At 40.4% G+C, this 20,801-nt stretch overlaps 2 protein-coding genes across 3 annotated transcripts; one reads left to right on the forward strand and one right to left on the reverse strand.

Moving 5' to 3' along the window:
- The first annotated feature begins 159 nt into the window (after positions 1-159).
- On the forward strand, positions 160-8,377 carry sav1 (salvador family WW domain containing protein 1). Its single transcript, XM_086095584.1, has 5 exons — positions 160-478; positions 1,656-2,135; positions 4,685-4,955; positions 5,565-5,723; positions 6,820-8,377. The coding sequence occupies exons 1-5, from the start codon at positions 385-387 to the stop codon at positions 7,025-7,027; spliced, it is 1,212 nt and encodes a 403-aa protein (XP_085951710.1). The 5' UTR covers positions 160-384; the 3' UTR covers positions 7,028-8,377.
- A 61-nt stretch (positions 8,378-8,438) lies between these two features.
- On the reverse strand, positions 8,439-20,438 carry atl1 (atlastin GTPase 1). Of its 2 annotated transcripts, none has more exons than XM_086095582.1 (14): positions 20,150-20,438; positions 17,793-18,043; positions 16,548-16,682; positions 15,283-15,387; positions 15,075-15,125; positions 14,271-14,327; positions 14,053-14,145; positions 13,834-13,972; positions 12,820-12,947; positions 12,691-12,747; positions 12,467-12,538; positions 11,963-12,394; positions 10,553-10,567; positions 8,439-10,474 (listed from the first exon to the last, which is right to left on the reverse strand). In XM_086095582.1, the coding sequence occupies exons 1-14, from the start codon at positions 20,187-20,189 to the stop codon at positions 10,343-10,345; spliced, it is 1,707 nt and encodes a 568-aa protein (XP_085951708.1). In that variant the 5' UTR covers positions 20,190-20,438; the 3' UTR covers positions 8,439-10,342. The 2 variants fall into 2 exon arrangements, with proteins under 2 accessions (XP_085951708.1, XP_085951709.1); XM_086095583.1 differs by having other exon boundaries at positions 20,156-20,437.
- Positions 20,439-20,801: the final 363 nt, after the last annotated feature.

Consider the following 20,801-nt stretch of genomic DNA (forward strand, 5'->3'; position numbering starts at 1 on the left):
GTCAATTTAGTGTATTGGTGTGGGGACTGAAACGGGTTAATGGCATGACCTTTCTTTTCAATGGCGAAAGATGATTCGAGATAGCGATTTGAGTTACTTTAAATTACCACGTATGCGCATGCGCCGGCATGCAAGCCGCACGCGTTTGCGCATGCGCACAAATAACGCAACACAGACAGAACGGCGTCTACCGCTAGTTAGCATCGGCTAGGCTAAACTCGCCTCCTCCGAAGCGGCTCCCTACCAAAATGTTCTCTCTCCGCGCTTGGCGACGAGGAGAGCGGGGCGGCCGCCGAGCGGAGGGCTTGTCAGCGCCGCGTTGTTGACGTCCTCTCCCCGCCCCCCCTCCCCTACCACCACCGCCACGCTCAAACTGGAGTTATTATGCTCTCGCGAAAGAAGAGTAAAAGCGAGTCGTCGAAGCCGGCCGAGGTCCACGGGAAGTATGTGAAGAAGGAGACGTCGCCGCTCCTCCGAAGTAAGCAACAGGTTGCTTGATAGTTAGCCTAGCCTAGCTTAGCCTAGCATCGCTTAGCCTAGTTTGCTATCGATGGAGTTCAGTTCATGCTTTTTGCTCCTCAGTAACATCCCCGCAAGTCACAGAGAGGACATGGAAACATTTTGTCGCACCCTTTTTCTAGTCCATTTGTGATTAATTTATGCCACTTTTAAGCACACTTTTAAACTTTTTAACCAGCCAGCTGCGGTCCTGTTTGCGTAGCGTCAAAACAAAAGTTCACCACTTCGGTTAACGTCATTTGCTATAGCTATAAAGAAAATAGCCATCATAATCTAGTGTCCTATAATGTCTTCTGTTGTGTTTCATGTCATACTATGTCTCTGTTTTGTACCGCAATGTCCCCTTCGTTTGCGTTTCATCCCCGTTAATGTCTCCTGTTAATGTCGCATTTTGTTCCAGTCCCATCATATTCATTGTTGCGCGATTTTGTCCCTTTTTTAACCGTATTGTCCCCCATTGTATCCCATCAGTTCTCATAATGCCGCTTGCCGAGTTTATAATTTGCTCCAATTTTGTCCCATATTGTCCTTATAATGTCTCCTATATTCAATCCGATTGTGTGTAAAATTGTTCCATAGTGTCCCATGACGCTCAGTTGTATCGCACTTAGTCCCTATTTGTCCCATTATGTTTCATAATGTCCCCTATGTCCCATCAGTTCCCATAATGTTGAGTGTCCTGATTACTCCCAGTATGTCCCATAATACCCCATCATGTCCTATGATGCTGGGGTTAGTTGTGTCCCATTTGTTGTAATTTTTGTACTATAAAATCCCATTGTGTCCCATAATGTTTATTATCTCCTATAGTGTCCTGTAGTCCTCAATGGTGACACAATACTATAAATTATCCATTTGTGTTATTTTTAACATGTCAAATTCCAATTTGTTTTCACAATACACATGTTGTAAAACCATCAAAGAAGAAAATGTGTCTGTTGTATCCTTTTTTCATATACTGTACTGCATTAAAGTGTGTGAAAAGCCTGGCAGGCTGTCAGGCTAATAAAGCAGTGTGAAACCCTGACTTGCATTCGGAGGCCGCATAAAATGATGTGGCAGGTCAGATCTGGCGCCCCGGCCTTGAGTTTGACACCTGTGACTTAATGCTAATGCAAGCCGTTTTCTTCTTACAGATCTTATGCCGTCATTCATCCGTCATGGTCCCACCATCCCCCGCCGCACCGATGTGCCAATGCCCGACATGGGGCCCTCTGCCTATCCGTCGGCCCCGGGCCGGGAGCCAGCCTTGTCCCGTAGTAAGAGCTTCCTCCGCGCCGCCGTGCCGCGTCCACCGCACGAGGCTGCCCGCCGCGAGAGCCATCGCTTGTCGGCGCCGCCGTACCTGCCACGCAGCCTTGGCGAGCTGCCGCACGAATACGCCGGCTCGCTGCAGTCCTTCCTGACGGACGGCAGCCCCGTGTCAGAGAACGGGGACGCCGGGCGCTACTACTACCACCCCCAGGAGGCTTCCTACTACGACGGGAGACAGCAGCAACCGCGGAGGATGCCGGAACGCTTCCCGGATGACTGCCACTACTACGAGCGCGGAGAACACAACTTCCAAAGACTTACACGGCAACACACGCCCCCCACACCCAGCAGACCCCCCTCAGGTAATTTTCCACCCACGCAGGTAGTAACAGAAGCAAGACTGAAGGTCACCGGCTCTATTTTTATACATCACGTTACACGCAAACAATGCTATATGTTAAGAGACGCGGAGATGCTAAGCTAAGACAGCTGAGAAGCTTCAATTGATACTCGGATGAATTTAATCAGACAAGTACATTTGAAAAAGGAATACACGACTAGTGTAATCCACAAATTCCATAGAGTACTTTCTAATGCGCTGATAGGATATATTACTTTAGTGAATGATTTTTTATTTTTTATTTTTTTACAGGCGGAAAAAAAGTTTCCTTTCAGTAGCATGTGCGGGCTTGTGGTCATGTATATGTCGTGCTCGAATTCCCTTGTGGTTTTCTCTCCAAGCTACCTCATCTCCACGAACTTTTATTTTTGTCCTTAAAAAAAAAATTATATATATATATATATATACACATTTTTATTTTTTAAAGGTACCCCAAACCTCTTTTGGGTATCTTGATTCTTTTTTTCTGTATTCCTTCATGGCAACTACGAGTATATCCCACTGACTGAGTGTGTTTATTTGATTCATTTATAGTTTTGAGGCACCATTTTTTTGTGACAAATTTTTGTGGTCGACGAGTTAGTCAAATTTTTACGCCCCCTGACCCAAGCGTGTACCTTCCCAATGTGTCCAATCAACTGAATTCACCAAAGCTGGACTCCCAATTAAGTTAGAGAAACTTAAGAATGTAAATAAAAAAAGGAATTTGGTGGGAAAAATGTATTTGATCTATTATGGAATAAGGCTGTCACATGATTATATGTGGAAATATTGAACTTGATTAAATTTCAAACCATGGTTCACTATCCCCTTACACCCCGGGTTCTGTGTAGCCCCTTTCACAAATCCTGTAAAAGTCAGAATTGTCTCCAACGTCTTCTATCTAAACGGCAGTCATGCGAAATGCATCATTGGGCAAGTATCCGTGGCCCTACAGGTAGCGCGCGAGTTGTGGCGGCTGCGTTTAAAGATAGCTCCGCAGCCACATGAACAAGTCTTTTCATATCCGCGCGCTATGTTCCCGACGTGCGTCACGCTTAGGTCGGCGTGATAGGAATGCAGGCAAAGGCCTCTCGGGAAGCCACACAGCTCACTTTGCTTCATCTTGTGTGTTTGTGCTCTTTATCTTACTGAACATGACAAACATGTGACCGTGTGCTCTTATTAAGGCATCCAGGCTATGTGCACATCAGCACAATTCTGTTTTGTCATGCATTTTTGGTCTTCTTCTCTCCGGGGATCTACTTCTCATTTTCCTGTGCAAAGATGCAAAATATTTTTTATATAATACTTCCATAGAAGTATTAGAATATTTCTATTAAAAATGTATGTAATCAAGTATCATGAGGCTTTATCACTTTGTTGCATGAAAGAATGACATGTAATGTAACCACTCACCGTCTATACCATCCGACCACCCGGCTGAAATGAAGCCATTTTTTTTCCCCCCTTCAAAAATGTCAGCCTTCGCGATTTGCAAATTGCATTCTACTACCGTTCCGATTTGGTTAATTTTTCAGCCCTACACTGAACCCCACTGTGGTATGTGCAGGTCCATTGTCCCAGCTTTGATGCTACGTCTGAAGCTTTCCAAATGCATTGCTGGGCTTATAGAGGCTATAATGGCACCTGTTTCTTTAACTTGCACTTGGCTTCCTCTAAATACATCCACAAGGACAGATTTAAAATGCCATTGATGGTGAACAATGATTATTTTCGGTCATGTAGTGGAATCTAGCACTAGAATCAATTTGTGGCCTCTGGAACTATTGTCGATACTTACTGAGTAGTTTGTTCGTTTATCAGGGAACGGTAAGAATTATTATTTTTAAGGGCAGCGTAAGTTGAGTTTGAAGTGTTTTAGGTGTTACGCGGTGTTTAAAGTAAGTACTTATTTGTAATGTGATCCTTGGGAATACCGAATGTCTACTGTACCAAAAACTAAACACTTCACGGGACTTTGGACTTTGTGTGGAATGTGACTTCCAGAGTACTTCCAAAGTGCGGGAAATGGCCGACACTACGATGATGATGAGTCGGTTGCAGAGGAGGCGGAGTACATTTTTGTGGCAGGCTCTCGCATTCTTCTTCACTCGCCAACTTCCAGTGACATCGCTCTCTCTCTCTCTCTCTCTCTGTCTCGCTCTCTCTTTGCTTACTGTCAAAAACACTCTTCGGGGTCCCGATTGTGTTGTCGCACAGCTATCGCCTTAAAGATTCATCAAATCATGCTGCCAACCAAAAAAGTCTTTAGTTTAGTCTTTCATAGCAAAAAAAAGAGAGAAAGGCTTCACATTTGAGATAAACATCGACAAATGTATAGAAGCTTTGTTAGTTACCTTGTTTTTAGGTTCATGTTTTGGTACATTCAGTACAGTAGAGCAACAAAATGTGCCTCACATTTCTTGTAATTTCCCATGGGTTTTTTTTGTTGTTTTTTGAACTCTCACAATAAATCTCACGCTCTCACTCACTCGTCACTGAGATAAATATTTGTCATCCTCCCTGTAGGCATAGGTCGAATCCAGGCCAAGTCGCTGGGGAACCTCTCCAGCCTGACTGCAGAGGACCTGCCCCTCCCCACCGGCTGGACCGTGGACTGGACCATCCGCGGCAGGAAGTACTACATCGACCACAACACCAACACCACGCACTGGAGCCACCCGCTGGAGCGCGAGGGGCTCCCGCCGGGCTGGGAGAAGGTGGAGTCGGCCGAGTTCGGCGTCTACTACGTGGACCACATCAACAAGAGGGCGCAGTATCGGCACCCCTGCGCTCCCAGGTACCTTCGGTCACCATGCTCGTGACTCTAATCACTCATATTGAAAATCAACTTTTCTTGTTGAAATGAATGGAAATGTCATTTATCTGTTCCAGACAAAAAAAGGCATTTTAAAAAAAAATTGCTTTTAAAACTTTGTAATGTGTATTACTGCCACCTACAGAAGTGAAGGGGAAGTTTAAAGAAAACGAACGAAATAATAAATAAAACCAAAAACATTTTTGTTAGTAAAATGAAAACAAGGGTGCTCTTAAAAAAAACACAAACTACATTTCATGTTTATGCTAGGGTCAGACAGGACACAAAATATTGTGTTGCTCCGTGTGTCTCGCATGCTTTTGTTCGCCATACAACTACATGAGTGTTCTCCTCCGACAAACAAAAATTTAGTTTGAACCGCGTTAGTCAATCTGGTGACTGGTGGTTGTGTTGGCCGCTAAATGCTATCTTGCGTGACAGTTCAACAGACATGCTATTGGAAATTGCATCCTTGTATTGCCTTCAGAATGACACTTCATAAAAGCATCCCAGACAAAATAAAAACACTTGTTCTTTTAAATACATTCTCCTAAAACATCTTCAATCAAAATATGACCGATTTTGCTGCAGTGTGCCGCGCTACGACCAGCCGCCACCTCTGCCACCGCCGCCTATTACCTATCAGCCGCGGCCCGCCGATAGGAACCAGCCGGTTCTGGTGCCAGCAAACCCGTACCACACCGCTGAGATCCCGGATTGGCTGCAGGTCTACGCCCGTGCTCCCCTCAAGTGAGTACTTAACCTTTTACACTGGAACCGGTCCATTGGTTTAAAATGACTGTTGACTAGGGCTGGGCGATAATGGCAAATAATCACAATTTTAATATCGAATTTTAATGTCGTTTTAAAGCATCCGTATTGAACACTGAAGAAGCTTGACTCTCGAATCCCAATATCCCGAACTTTTTATCGTGTACATTTTCATTAACCACACGTTAGTAAAAACTGCAAAAAAGAATGCAACAAATATTTCTGCATCCTCGATAATGTAAATCAATTGGCCGAACGTGGCGCGTATACAAGCATTAAAAAGTAAAATTTGCATAAAAATTCCACTTCAAGGGTCTCTATGAACTGGGGCACTGTTACTACCTGTTTTTTGTGTTCAACTTTGGAGATTCCACGATCAGATATTGTTGTTTGTGCCTTGATGAGGCTTGTGCTTTTCAAATGGTAAATGATACTTCATTTATATAGCGCTTTTCTACCCTCAAAGCGCTTTACATTTGACTACTGACGACGCAGCATCAGGAGCAACTGGGGGTTCAGTACTTGCTCAAGGATACTTTGACGTGGTCAAAATGGCATGGGATCGAACCCACAACACTCTTGGTTGGGGGACGATCACTCTACCACTGAGCCATGCCGCCCCAGGTGGTCCTTAGCTTGTACAGTGAAACCTACTGTTCCCTGAAAATGGGGATAGAGTCCTGAGTAGCGAAAAGGGATTTGTAATTGCATACAGATACCCCAAAATGGCGGCAAGGCATTTAAAACGGAGGCTCATAAAGCATCAACACCATGCATCAAGAATGTACACATTCATTCACCCGTGTTACATAAATGAAAATTCAGTAGTTGAATTATTCAACACAAACAAACCACCTTCACTTGAGGCTCATCTATAGCATGCTAGCCTAAATGCTAGTACAGAAGTGATGTGACATGGGCGAGCTAACGCTTTACAATGGATTCGCTGTAGCCGCAGTCATTTCAATATTGAGCATCTTGATCGGTGCAGATCCTAAGCAGTAGGTGTCGCCGCAGCGGACATCTCGGGGGCGCACTCGCACCGCACCACACATGAACCGAGCTCTTCCGCCAGGTACGACCACATCCTGAAGTGGGAGCTCTTCCAGCTGGCCGACCTGGACACGTACCAGGGCATGCTGAAGCTGCTCTTCATGAAGGAACTGGAGCACATCGTCAAGTCGTACGAGGCGTACCGCCAGGCGCTGCTCTCCGAGGTGGAAGCGCGCAAACAGCGGCAGCAGTGGTACGCCCAGCAGCCCCCCGGCAACAGCTTCATGTGACCAAAACGCCCCCCCCCCCCATCCCCACGCCCCCCTCCACCCTGTGTGCCTTTGCTTTTTGATCCAAATATATATCTAAAGAAACTCTGGAAACACTCCGATGAAGAAGCTATGATGTGAGAGGACTGGCAAAACAACGTTGTGCCTTTTTAAACGGTGAACCAAAACGCAGCATTTGCAACACTGACATGGAAAAAGACGGGCAGCTTCTTCTGATTTTTTTTTTTTAACCCTTTTTTTTTCCCCCCCTCCCATTTTGCTTTTTAATTATTATTTTTTAAAGACAATCCACCAAAACATGGCGATATTTAAGCATTGATAAGGAACGCATCTTTAATTGAAGATAAGCACCACCTCGGAAAGATAATAAGCTACTGGAACTTTTTTTTAAAAAAAAAAAGTTATTTTTGTTTTTTGTCAAGACGCAAACTGTTACGCTTTTTTTCCTTTTCTTTTAAATTCAGAAATGTCTCAAAGCCATATGTTGCTGGTTGGACAGTACACTTTGCTACCAGCAGGAAAAATTTAAAATGTCATATTTTAATATATTATTATATCTGAAAATGTGTATGCAGGTTCCGCCCATTTTGTGGGGATTTAGATGGGTTTTGTACGAAAAAGAAATGAGCTGTAACTAGTAGATATTGGAAACATTGTTTGCCTCAGTGAATTAGAATATGATGTCAAATTTTATTTCAGCAGTTTAATTAAAAAAAAAAAAAGTGAAACTCATGCACGTTTACTATACTACACAGGGTGATGTATTTCATTTTATTTTTCCCCATCATTTTTGTGATTATAGCTTTCAGTTTCCAAACACCCAATTCACCATTTCAAGGAATGAGTTTCACTTTTTCAGTCGAACTACTGAAATTAATCAACATTTCTACCATATTCCAATTTGGTATTTGGTGATTCGAATTGAGAGATGGACTTGTACATTGGATTTGTTGCCGTCAATCCAATGTATTAACATTTACCCGAGAGCTCAAAACTGGCCAAAAATTAAATATTTTCCCCTCCATTTTGATAAAGTTGTGGCAATTTCTGTCAAAAGACAGTCAACAGTTTCAACTGACCTTGGTATTGGACTGTGATCGTTTTTACATTGTGATGGCCTCGCTGCTCATAATAATAACAAGGCTTAACTTTTCATACAATTTCATAGGGAATCCTCTCGCAAAGGCATTAGCAATTTCTGCATGTCTTGGAAGGATGTTTGAAACTCTGATCAGACTCCATTTTGTGCATTTTGCCAGAAAATACACTACAACAAGATGGAGTCCAATTAGTCACGCTGCAGGTTATGTATAACCTGGTGTAATAAAACCTCAAGTCTGCTTTCTACCATCCTGTTCTTGTTGTTTGCACGATCACATCCCAGCTCACAGTACACAACATCAGACTCTCGCATGGGTTTATATTTTAATATTCAAACCGTGGAATGTAGTTAAGTGATGAGTGTTTTTCAAATTGGGCCATTTACACCGGTCACTCAAAAGACGAGCTCCGAGAGATTTTGTCCGATCACTACCAAATTTAAAGCATGTACATGTTTATTAGACAAGATGGATGAAGCTAAACAGAGAAATTTGATTTTTGGTCAGTGAGCGGAGCATGTTAATGTTTGACAGGACATAAAAAGACAAAATTAGTAATACCTTGGCTAGTTTGTTTTTGTTGAAAGTTCATCCCCCAAAGCCAGTACCATTTAGCAAAGTGAAATTTGGTAGACATCATGAGCTCACCACAAAAAAAAAATCTAAGGAAGCCATGACTTTTGCCATTTGTCAATTTGGGGATATATATAAATAAACAAAAACACATCAGAAAAAAACCCACTTTTTTTTTTTGTGTGTTTCAAACCTGATCTTAATTTGACACATTAGAAAACATCTACACCATGCGGACAATGAGTTACTTAGTGTGTAAATGGGCTCACCAGACAAAACATTAGGTACACCACAGCATCTCAATGAGATCAAATACAAGAGTTGTATTAGAAATTATTGTGGTTAACAATGATTAATATGTTTTATTGTTGTGGTTTGTGGCTGATCCTAATATTTAGTCTTCCTAAACCGTTAAACTTTAGAATGTACTGTACAGGGCGTCCACAAAGTCTCTTTACAATTGTAGAAAATGTCTATTCATGCTTATGTATTACATTTGCTCAAATTGTTAGAAGACATTAAGGACACAGTACAGTATTGTTTTTTTCTTCCCAAATGAAAAAAAAACACTTTTCAATAAATAAAAAATATGACAAATATGCAGTTCAAAAATCCATTATCTATTTGGAATTAACACAAAAACATGTTGAAAAAAATCAGGGGAATTATAAAGTAATGTACAATAAATAATTTGTGTGCAAAGCCTAACATTTTTGTTATTACATGTGCAAGTCAATAAAATATGAATACATAAATAAAAATTCAATAAGCTTGTTGCTTTCATGCACACACCCACACTAATAAGAACAATCTAAAAAAAAAAAAAGCTATCGGAAGAAAAATAATGTGTACATAAAATTGTCCAAAAGTAATATACTGTATATATATTTTTTTAATGTATCTGTTGGGGGATTCTGAAAAATGTTACTGTCTTTGTAAAAAACAAAACATTACTTTTGAATAGCTTTTGGACCTAGAACAAGTCAATAAACTTAGTTTGAACACCAAAAAATTACCTTGAGCTTTTTGCATAGATGCAAAGACCCTAAACTAATAAAACAATGCAAATGTGACAAATTATATAAATCAATAAAAAAAAACATCTGTAAGTGGATTCAATTCAAACTTTAAAAAAAAAAAAGCTTTATGAGAAAAGATCACAACTTGCTTTAACAGCACTTCATGACAATTTTTTTTCTGGCGTCAACAAAAAGTGACCGTTGTCAGTGTTTGTATTTGCTCTTATGAGATGTGCAGGTGTCCCTAATGATGTGACCCGCACGCATTTTGCTTACTTCCCCAAGAAGAAGAAAAAAAAAACAAGTTCTGGTTTCCCCCATATGGCGAGCCGTTGGAGCATATTCAATATTCCACTAGTGCACTTTTTGACCTCGCTAGTGAGGCAATTCAACCACCGTTTTTCATTGGTGATGTTTGCTCACTGAATTGCCTGACTTGTGAGAACAAAGAAACTTCGCGAGTAGACTATTGCATAAACTCTCAAACAGCTTTCCATACGCCGCACGGTTACTACCTCCCCATCCAGGTGCAGGTGATTGACAGCTGATGAGGCGTGATGAAGATGCTCGACATATACATGAGCAGGGTACAGTCCGTGCTGAGTGGAATTAAAAGAAGACCGTCAGTCCCGCTTCTTGTCGCGCTCCTCGGCCGCCGCCGGCCCCCCAACGTCGTCGGCGGCCTGATGCCCGGGGAAGGCGTGCTGGTACAGGTGCCTGTGATTGGCCGCTACGTTGTACAGCTTGTGCAGCGCCTGCGTAGGAGGAGTCGCACGGCGGTCACACAGGAGACTAAAAAGTGTCACGGGGAAGGATGACTGTCACATTCTTACCTCATTCGTGCTCCCCTGCGGAGGCGTTAAAGGGAAAACACATGGTGAGTCAAGGAAGGCAATTACAATGTCCCTAAGGATTGCTGCCATCTTGTGTGACTGCGTTTGCAACTGCTGAGCTTCTAAGGGTGAGTACAAAGTTTGGTTGTTTTGAAGAATGATGGTGACGATGGAAAACTGATGGATGCAAAGATGTATACAGCAGGGTTCACTAATTCAGGCCCTCGAGGTCCGCAGTCCTGCAGGTTTTAGATGTTTCCGCCTACCAACACACCTGATACTAAAATTCCGGATCGTTATCAGTTATCTGAGTGTGCTAGTGGGCAAAAACATCTAAAACCTGCAGGACTCCGGACCTCGAGGACCGGAATTGGTGAACCCTGATGTAGTTTCATTAAGTGGACGGATGAATACTCTGAAAACAGTTTAAAAAAACCAAATAGGGTTGGTTTTTTTAGGACCACCCCATTTTTTTAGTTATTTAACCCAAAAAGTTGGGTCAAATGAATAAAACAAGACAAAAATGTGGGTTTTATTTTGGGGGTTGTTTTATGGGTTATTCATTTGACCTATTTGGGGGTCATGAATAATCTAAGTTGTCATTCCCTTCTTGACACGATTTGGTTGTTGTTGTTTTTACCCAATTGTTTTTCATATGTAAAAACTAAAAAGTTGGGTCAAAAATAACCCAAATAAGGTCAAAAAGGGACCACCCCAACTTTTTGAGTTGTTTATGTAACACAAAAGGTTGAGTCAAATGCATAAACCACGAAACAAAAATGTTTGTGGTAGTTTTGCCAATTTTGGGGGTTATTAAGTTCGGCCGGTCCCTATCTTGTTTTATCTTTTTTTTTCTCTCTTTTTGAAATGTTTAGTGAGAAACAAAAAAATATCACTTAAACAGTTGGGTCAAAAATAACCCAAATAGGGTCAAAAAGGGACCAACCTAACATTTTGAATTATTTAACCCAAAAAGGTGGGTCAAATGAATAAACCACAAAACTTATTTTGACCCAATTATTTTTAGTGTGTAACATCAAAAATATCACTTTTAAAACTGTTAGGTCAAAAATAACCTAAATGTGAGTCAAATGGTGACCAACCGCTACTTGGGTCAATTTGACCCAAATTTGGGGTATTTCTTGGACACAACAATCAATTGTTGGTGGTGTTTTGTGCAACGACAAAAAAAAAGGTCAAAAAGTTTGAATTGACCTAAGCAGCGGTCGATCCCTTTTTGAGCCCTAATTGGGTTATTTTTGACCCAACAATTTTTAGTGTATTGATGATGAAAGAACTGCATGGCCAAACAAAGGGATGGATGGAAGATCTGGAACCAGCGGATGGAAGATCTGGAACCAGCGGATGAACCGGATGGACATAAACAGACAGACGTCCGTTGCGACTGACCTGGTCCCAGAGCGCCCCGGCCACCTGGTCAATGACGGCCCCCAGCTCTCGGTACTCCCCCGAGTAGCGTATGTAGGCCCAAGTGCAGAGCGTGATGAGGGCCAGGCCCAGGATCATGTTGCACAGGCTGGCGATGACGTCCACGCCCACGAAGCCCGTCACGCCCGCCGCCACGTACATGACGAAGATGACCACGAAGAGGGTGGCGGGCGTGCGGGCGGCGTGGAAAATGTTTTTGGAGTCATTGTGCTTGATGTACTGGACGAAGACCTGGTCCACCTCGCCCGCCAGCTGCTGCAGGTAGCGCCGGCTGAACTCCTCGCCGCCCATCTTCTTCACGCCGCGGAACAGCGCCAGAGCCTCCTCGCGGATGACGGCGTGGCGCGCCTGCAGCTCGCTTGGCGCCAGGAACGGACGGTCGCCGCCGCACACCTGACGGGGGACAGCAGGGGGGGGAGGTTAGTAGTGATAAACGGCGAGGCGTGTGGATGATGGCGGACGCACCTCCTCCATTTTCTTGTTGTACAGATCCTTGGCCGCAGCCACCGCCGCCAGGTTGTTGGCCTCCGCTGTGGCCTGACACAAATCACATCATTAGTTCATTGTCCCTTCTTCCTTCCATCAATCCATCCGTCCACTCACAACACTACAATTTTTGCTAGCCATTGGACAAACTCTACAGGAGGACTGTAAAATGGTCACTTCTAAACAAAATGGCTTCCTGTTACCTGCAACATGGATTTGGGATGAGGTAGCTCCTCTCCTTGGTAAATCTTGATATAAGCCTGGACCACAAACACAAGAGCTGCATTAATAGAAAACTGTGGACATTTTGAAACACTTGGAATATCCCCGACCTTGAAGTACTCCAGCAGGCCTCTGCAGGTGATCTTACTGCCATTGATCTCCTTCACGTCAATGCTGGAAGGACTCAGGAGCCAGGGCACCAGAATCTTCAAGTTGCTGATGAACTCGCCGTCAATCTCTGCAATCATCAATAGACCATTTGGGAATGAGACTCCCATCATTGGGTGCGTGGAGGGCATTTTAGAAAATGCTTGGTTTCTTCCATTAGGCTGCTGTCAAGATGGCCGACAAGCAGCTGTTGGCTAACGCTAGCTGCTACTCTGCTAACGTGACGTCTCAGAAGGAGCATGCGAGTAAGGGGGACCAAAACTGCCAAAATTATAATGTAATACAAAAATAAATATGAATGGAAATTAAAAAACAAATTAGTAAAATAAAAATACAAATAAAAAACGAGATTAAAAATATATATATATATATATATATATATATATATAAAAATAAATGTGGAAATAGATACAAAAATAAATATATAAATAGAATTACATATCAAACAATAAATAAAAACGCTCTGCTCTCTCACATTTATTTATTTCATGCTGCAGACGAAATGTTATTCAAATGAGGGGGCGGTCCTAAGTGAACAAGATAGTCGTCCATTGCTGGAGCTCTCCATGCAAGCCGGCGAGACTTCCTTGCTCGCCGACCCGCTCACTCGACCATTGAAAGGCAGTTTGCAACCAAGTCCAACCCAAGACACGATTAGGACCGCCCCCTCATTTGAATAACATTTCGTCCTTTTTATTGTTATTTTTGTATTTATTTCCGCATGTTTATTTTTTGAATCTCTTTTTATTTTAGTATTTATTTTTTACTTTTATTTATTTATTTATGGATATATATTTTGTTTATTTCCATTCAGATTTTTTTTTGGGGGGGGGGGGGGGATTGTATTTTTATATCCATTTTAATCTTCACTTTATTTATTTAATTTGGTATTTATTTATTTCTAATTTGGGGCGGTTTTGGCCTGCGAGGAGTTGGCGAACGGAAAATAGTTGTACCTTTGATCCGTCCGTCAAAATGCGGATTGGTGGCAACCTTTAGGCCAGGGTGAGGCATCAAGAAACTGGAGATGTTGGTGAAGCACGAGTGGATGTGTTTGCGCACGTTCTGCAGCTCCTCGTGCTGGTTCTCTGAGATCTACACACGTGATTTCAAAATAAATTCAGACAAGTCACTTTGAAAGATTTGCATGGAAAGTCAGATCCTTGACCACTGACCTTGAGCCTCTTTTCCAGGAAATTCATGCCTCCCTCCTGCCCGTATGGAAACTCGTACGGGAAGCTCCAGTCTCGGATGAGGAATATCATGGACTGGGAGATAGGGAGCAGAAGAGGGTAAGATCCACGACTTCAAGGAATACTTGTAATTATTTATGAACACAGTATCATGTCATTACAGTCATATTTCATGATTAAGCAAAAACAACACAAAGTACCTGAAACGGTTTGAGGAAGGTCTCCTCCATTGCAAGTCGGCCGTACTCTGTGAACAGCTGTTAAGTCAAATCATGTGACAAACATGTTATGAACAGATTTCTCAATTATTCGTCCATCTGGCATAATTTGTGACTTTTTCCCTGGTTCTTCCACTTTTAAATCTATAAAATACTTGCTAGTCCATTTATATTGTTAATTTTTTAAAAAAAAGCAGCACACTTGGCTAGTAGCGTCAGTGCTGCCTCCACTGGACAAAACTGGTAACAGCAGTTACCTTTATTGAAAAATTGCACTTATCACAGTTTTACACTTTGCAAAAATTATTCCTATCGGTCGATTCGGGAAAAAAAAAACTGTTTTAATTTCCATCCCTTTATTTTAAAAAATATTTCAAATTTAAAGTGCAGAAAATGATCATGAAAATTGATCGTGATTCAGTTTCTGATTGGGTCCATAACATCCGTCAGAAAATCGGCAAAAATGTTGATCACTGATTTCCAAAGTAAAAGCATGTTTGCAAATGTCTTATTTTGAAAAAAAGAAGAAAAAGGATAATCAATCAGAATATTCCAAAGATTTTAAATTTAACAAGTTATCTAAACAATTAATCAATTATCAAAATAAGTAACTGTCCATAACCGTATATCTTGAGCTTGATCTACAATCTACAGTCAGTAATCAGTCTAATAAATATTGAATCACCTCATGATCATTAAGATCCAGTTCTTTACCATAAGATAACCTTGAGCCACATGCTGCTTCACCAAGCCTAAAGACATCGTCTTTTTATTTTGAATATTTACCTGCAGATGTTGAAGGTCATCTTCCTGGACGTTCTGGGAGATGTTGTAAACCTTATAATAAATAATAATAAAGCTTTGAAGGGGTTATGATAATTTTTTTAAACAGCTGGCAGGTGTTTTTACATAGAGATATCATTGCATCATCACCGGTGGATGCAGCCTTTCATCCCCAAGCCGTTGAATTATAATTTGTGTTTGTTTCCAGTACCTGCATGGAGCTGATCATGGTGCTCAGAGCGAAGACGGTGGCCGAGTCGCGCAGCGTGGACTGGCTGTCAAAGGTGCCTTGCGTGTCCATCAGCAACACCGCCACCTGTGCCATCACGCACGCACACTTCAAGTACTCAAAGGTGAGTTGTAACGAACGCACTACATTTACTTCGTTACATTTCTTTTAAGTCATTGATTCTCAAATCGTGGTACGCAAATAAATCACTGAATTAAATCTTCAAACTAAGGCCCGACCGATATGCTTTTTTTTTTTAGGCCGATGCCGATACCAATTTTTGTCAGAAAAAAATACAGATTGACGATTAATCTGATGATTATTTGAATATATATATATATATATATATATATATATATATATATATATATATATACATATATATATACATATATATATAATGCATACAATTGTTTACCTCTTGTTTATGTTTAACAAATTGAAAGCGTCCTAAATCATGCTGTTTCTACTAAGTACTGTCTCAAATGTTCTCCAATTTCGATACTGTAAATGTATAGGATCGTATGCCGTTTCTTGGGAGGAGTAATATGGCGGCCTCGCAGCTTCAAAAGTCTTGGCCTATCGGCTATCCAGTAGTTTGTACAGATCAGTGGATCCTCCCTTCACTTTTAGCATTAGCGCAAGGCTGACGATGTATTAAAAACGAAGAATGTTTTGTATTTAAATGTACAGTGGATGTAATTATTCTTGTCGTGTGTTTAGTTTTACAGTTAACTCCAACTGGGGTGTCATTAAATAATTTAAAGGACGCTCAGAGACAACAGAACAACCAGAATAACATACGCTAAACACTTACTAGCTGCTAATGCTACGCAAGCAAAATGGTGCACTCAGGGTACTTTCACAGCGTCGGAAACTTCGGTTTTCTTCGATCATAACGTTTTAAAGGGAAAATAAACAGCCAATTGGCCGATTCAAACTGTGCAGAATGTTAAAGTAGCCTCAATGTTTTTGTTTTCTTTTTAATCCAGTACAGTACAATTATTAAGCACATTTCAATTTTATTTAATGTTATGCAATATAATATAATAAAAATAAATAATATCTAAATAAAACTAATCTAATAAAATAAATAAATAATGTTGATATATGATAATGACAAATAATAATAATGATAAATACAAAATAAAAATAATCATACAAAAATGAAAACCACTTATACACTACTATTACCTGAGCACAATTTTTGGCTACTTTACCCACACAACAATAAAAGCAAACTCCACCTTGGTCCCGTCAGGCCGATCCACCAGGAAGACCTCGCTCCAGATCTGTATGCCGGTGGTCTCCCGTTCTGAGCCTCCCCTCCAGGAGAAGCCGGTCAGGGGCTCGTCGGCCTTGCCCAGCCAGTCGTCGGAACCCTGAAGTGAAAAAGTCAGATGGAAAAATGGCATTATTATTGTTCCAATGCTTGTCATCTGCGCTGCTTTACAGCCACACTGCGTCACAATGACAGCCCTTTCTAATCATTTGGAATCCCAATTAATGGTGACGTCAAGTCAAAAATTCTTTACAATATGTTCTGTGCACCCTCAGTAGTCTAAACACGGTATTCTGATTAATATTTCATTTGTGGAAAATGAATAAAGCAGCAAAATCCACCCGATCTTTATCCATCTCAGAGAGCGGCCATTTTGCCACTTGCTGTCGACTTAAAATGACATCACAGTTGCTTAGGGCTTAGGTAATGATCAATCACGGCACAGCAAAGTCACATGACCACATCCAGAAAAATTGCTTTATAGTATAAATTATTAATATAAATTACAATTACCCTTTTAAATTGACGATATTAATTAAAAAATAAACTGTATGATAGAAAATTATAATTAAAAATATGTTTTGGAAAATTATTTTTTCTGGGGGAAGAGTAAATTATATTTAAATGGTAGTCATTTACAAGAAATGTCTTATTTCTTATTTCAATGTGTTTTACAATATTAAAGTTATTTTTTTATTTTAATTGTATTAATTTATAAAAGTGTTTAGCACACAGTAACCCTTTTACAATACAGTTATTAATCAATGATGTAATAATTCATTACAATTTTTTATTGTTTTTTATAAATATTTTTTATTGGTTTGATTTATTAGAATAAGAAAACGGTAAGCATACAAATAAAAAATGTGATGTATTTTCTTTTTTTGTATAATTATTTTTAATTGATAAATTATTTAAGACACGAGTCAACTATCTTAAAAAATATATATTCTAATGTAATTTTTTTTTTTATCCAAAAATGTATTAGTTACTTAAAGCAATTATATAGTCAGCCTTTTGAAATAGTTGCATAATTTTTTATTAATTTTAAGTACTTTTTATTTTTGATGAAAGAAATAAGTCGTTTAAAAATATACATTTATGTATTTTAATGTGAATTAGATTCGATTATGATTATGTTTTATGATTATTTATTATTATTTCATGGAAATCTATTAATGATTAGTGAAGAATATTTAAGCTAACTCACGTGTTTGTACATGTAGCGTAGCATGAAGTCCATGAGGAAGGACTTGCCCTTGCGGAAGGCCCCCGCCACCGAGATGGCCACCACCTCGCGCTCGCGCACCTCCTCGGCCAGCAGAATGCGACTCAGCGCCGCCTCATCCAGCTCGAAGGTGTGGTCGTCCTTCACCAGCAGCACCTGGATGGGCCGCGCCCGCCCGTCCGACTCCTCGTCCTCCGAGCTCCAGTCATACACGTTCTTGTCACCCAGGGACCCTGAAAAAGTTCCCAACCATTGTGTCAGAAAAGTGCACTTTATCACAGCTGCCTGCAAGGGCGGCGCTAAACTTTTATCCTTGGGGTGGCTAGGGTGCCCACAGGGTGGCCAAGGCTAACTCAAATATTGAAAATGTGCCTTTTTTTTTTTTACTTGTAACTTAATTAGCTGTAATTTTGACCATTTGTAATTGTTCCAATATGAGTCTGATCAGATACCTCGTATTACAATTGTTTTTTTAAATATTCAAAATAAGAGCCCAAAATTAAAATTTTCACATTTTCTTCAGATTCAAACTGTTCCAAATTCAAACTGTTTAAACTTCCACAATTATTTATTTCAGAATAAAAGCCCATTTTTTTTCCTCTTAACCATTTAAATGTTAAAATGTTCAATTAATCTCTAACAACATTTTTTAAATAGATTTTTTAAAATTTCCCTCTACTTTATATATTTTTAGACCACTTCAAATGGTTCCAACCGTAAACTGATCAACTTATCCTGACCATAGTTCCCCCCCAAAAAATTTTTTTCTAAATACTGTAAAAGCCTAAATTACGATTTTTTTTTTCACTTTTTCTAAATTTTTGACCGATTCAAACCATTCCAACCTTAACCTGTTCATCTTATACCTACTGCATTTTTTTTCAAAATTTCAAAATAATTCGATTAAAATCGTATCACAAATTTTTGTTTCAAATTTTCTAAATAAAAGTCCAATTTTAAAATGCTGGACTTTTTACCTGTAAATTCCATTGTCAGTTGGCAATAGATTAATTAGAGTAATAGTATAAAATGAATGTGAAGTCTGAAACAGTCAGTGCATCATGATGCTTCTTGTGTGTGCGTTGGCCACCAGGGGTGAGTAAAGTTTCACAACTATAAGTTATAGTAAACTTACTATAAATAATTTGTTCACACAGGATAAAGCATATATTTTAACCTCATAACATAATTGCTTACCTCATTTTTTTTAAACTTACTGTCATAAAAATCAATCAAAACAAAACAAAGGGCTACTTTAAAAAAATATATATATGAAGGTAACCGCAAACGTTGGAACAGGGCAACTGTACTCTTCTTGTTTGTTCAATTTTCTTGTTTTCTGAAAATGTTCCACAATAACTTTTTCTGTGAGTATCGTTATGTCTGTCTACGTGTTTGTTGCACTGTTTGCGTTCAAATGTCCATTGCTTCTAATGTTAGAACACTGCAACACTGATGCTAGTTTTGTTAGCCCGTCTTTGGTGTTTTGCTCTGTTTTGTGTGTTAGCATTAAGCTAGCAGACTTTCGTAAGCTATGTACAGTACTTTTGGTTAAATACACAACGTGTAATTCTCTTTGTTTTATGCTTAAACTTCAACTGGGAGTGGCAATAAACAGCTCGAAGCGATCATTGTTCAGTATCTGCTGCTTGGTGTGAGGTTGCTGCCACTGTTAAGTGAGCACACCAAAACAAAACAAAAATCGGTAAAGCAACACCGCCTGTCTGGAAAACTTGGAAGTCGGGTCACTTGTAAGAGGAGCGGCCTCTGTATTTGTATGCTAAAAATCATCATTTTCCATACGTCTTCTTTAAAACAAATACAACCTCAGAATTAACCCACAAGTTATATTTTTTAATCATAATAATTTCTATCTTTTTTTGCATTATTATGAATATTTAAAGCAAAAATGGCTGCAAAAAAGCCTCGCCCAGGCGTTGCCATCACTGCTGCATCTTACACCAGCTGTATACATCCAACTGGGTCACCCCCTTTCCTACCTCCCATTGGCAAAAACATGTTTTTACATTTGATATTACACACAATAATACAACGGGCCTCCTGAAGGTGACTTCTTGCTATTTCCTGATGCAGCATTACATAATTACGACACTAAAAACTCCCATTTACTGTATTCCCAAGTCCTTAAAGGCAACATTTACGTATCATTTCCCACTATTTGTGTCCTTTACTCATAAAGCTTATAATTAATAATCGTTTGATATGGTGCAAAAACAAGCCCCCCATACAATGACGTCGACCAGGAGGCCGCGCTGTTAACACCCATAAAAAGATGATTTAAAAAAAAGGAAAAAAAAGAAATAGATGTTGGCACGTACACTCACCCCAGCTGTCTCTGTCTTTGCGGTGTTTCGCCATAGCGCGTGCCGCCCCCTCCCCACCCTAAATATATACAATAATAAGGAAAAATAAATGGAAATGTCCCCTCTTTCTATGTTGTTGTGTCCGCTAGTGCAGCAGCTAGTATGCGGTCAGGGGCGGCAGGGAGGAGGAAGATGCGCCTGGAGAACAACACCGGAGAGATTGCAGGAGGACGACGAAGAAGATGAGGAGGAGGAGGGAGGATGGTGCTTGGACGCTCCGACTGTGACGCGTAGAGGTGCCACCAGGGGGCGCCCTTGTCTGTTGTCGAGGCCCTTTCAGCGGAGAAGGGGTTCAATTAATTTATCACTGACAGCGAACCCCCGGAATTCGCGGTGGATAGCGAAAATCCGTGTATAGTTGACGCCCATTGGAAAGCTTCTTTTCATTTGGACTTTTTTAAATTTTTTATCTTTCCATACAGTTCAAATGTCACCAGTGGCAATATATTCCACCAGCAGGTGGCGGTAAATGGAGACATCCTGATTTGCTTATATGACGTCATACAAACATCACGATGAGAAATTATTGGGATTGGGATAATTTTGTGGAATATCCGTAGTGGCCGTTTGATAAATAATTTTGTTGAATGTTCGTTTTAATAAAGAT

This window comes from Leptonotus elevatus, chromosome 14 (assembly GCF_054856555.1).
Source record: "Leptonotus elevatus isolate MCC_2025b chromosome 14, RoL_Lele_1.0, whole genome shotgun sequence".
Taxonomy (NCBI): domain Eukaryota; kingdom Metazoa; phylum Chordata; class Actinopteri; order Syngnathiformes; family Syngnathidae; genus Leptonotus; species Leptonotus elevatus.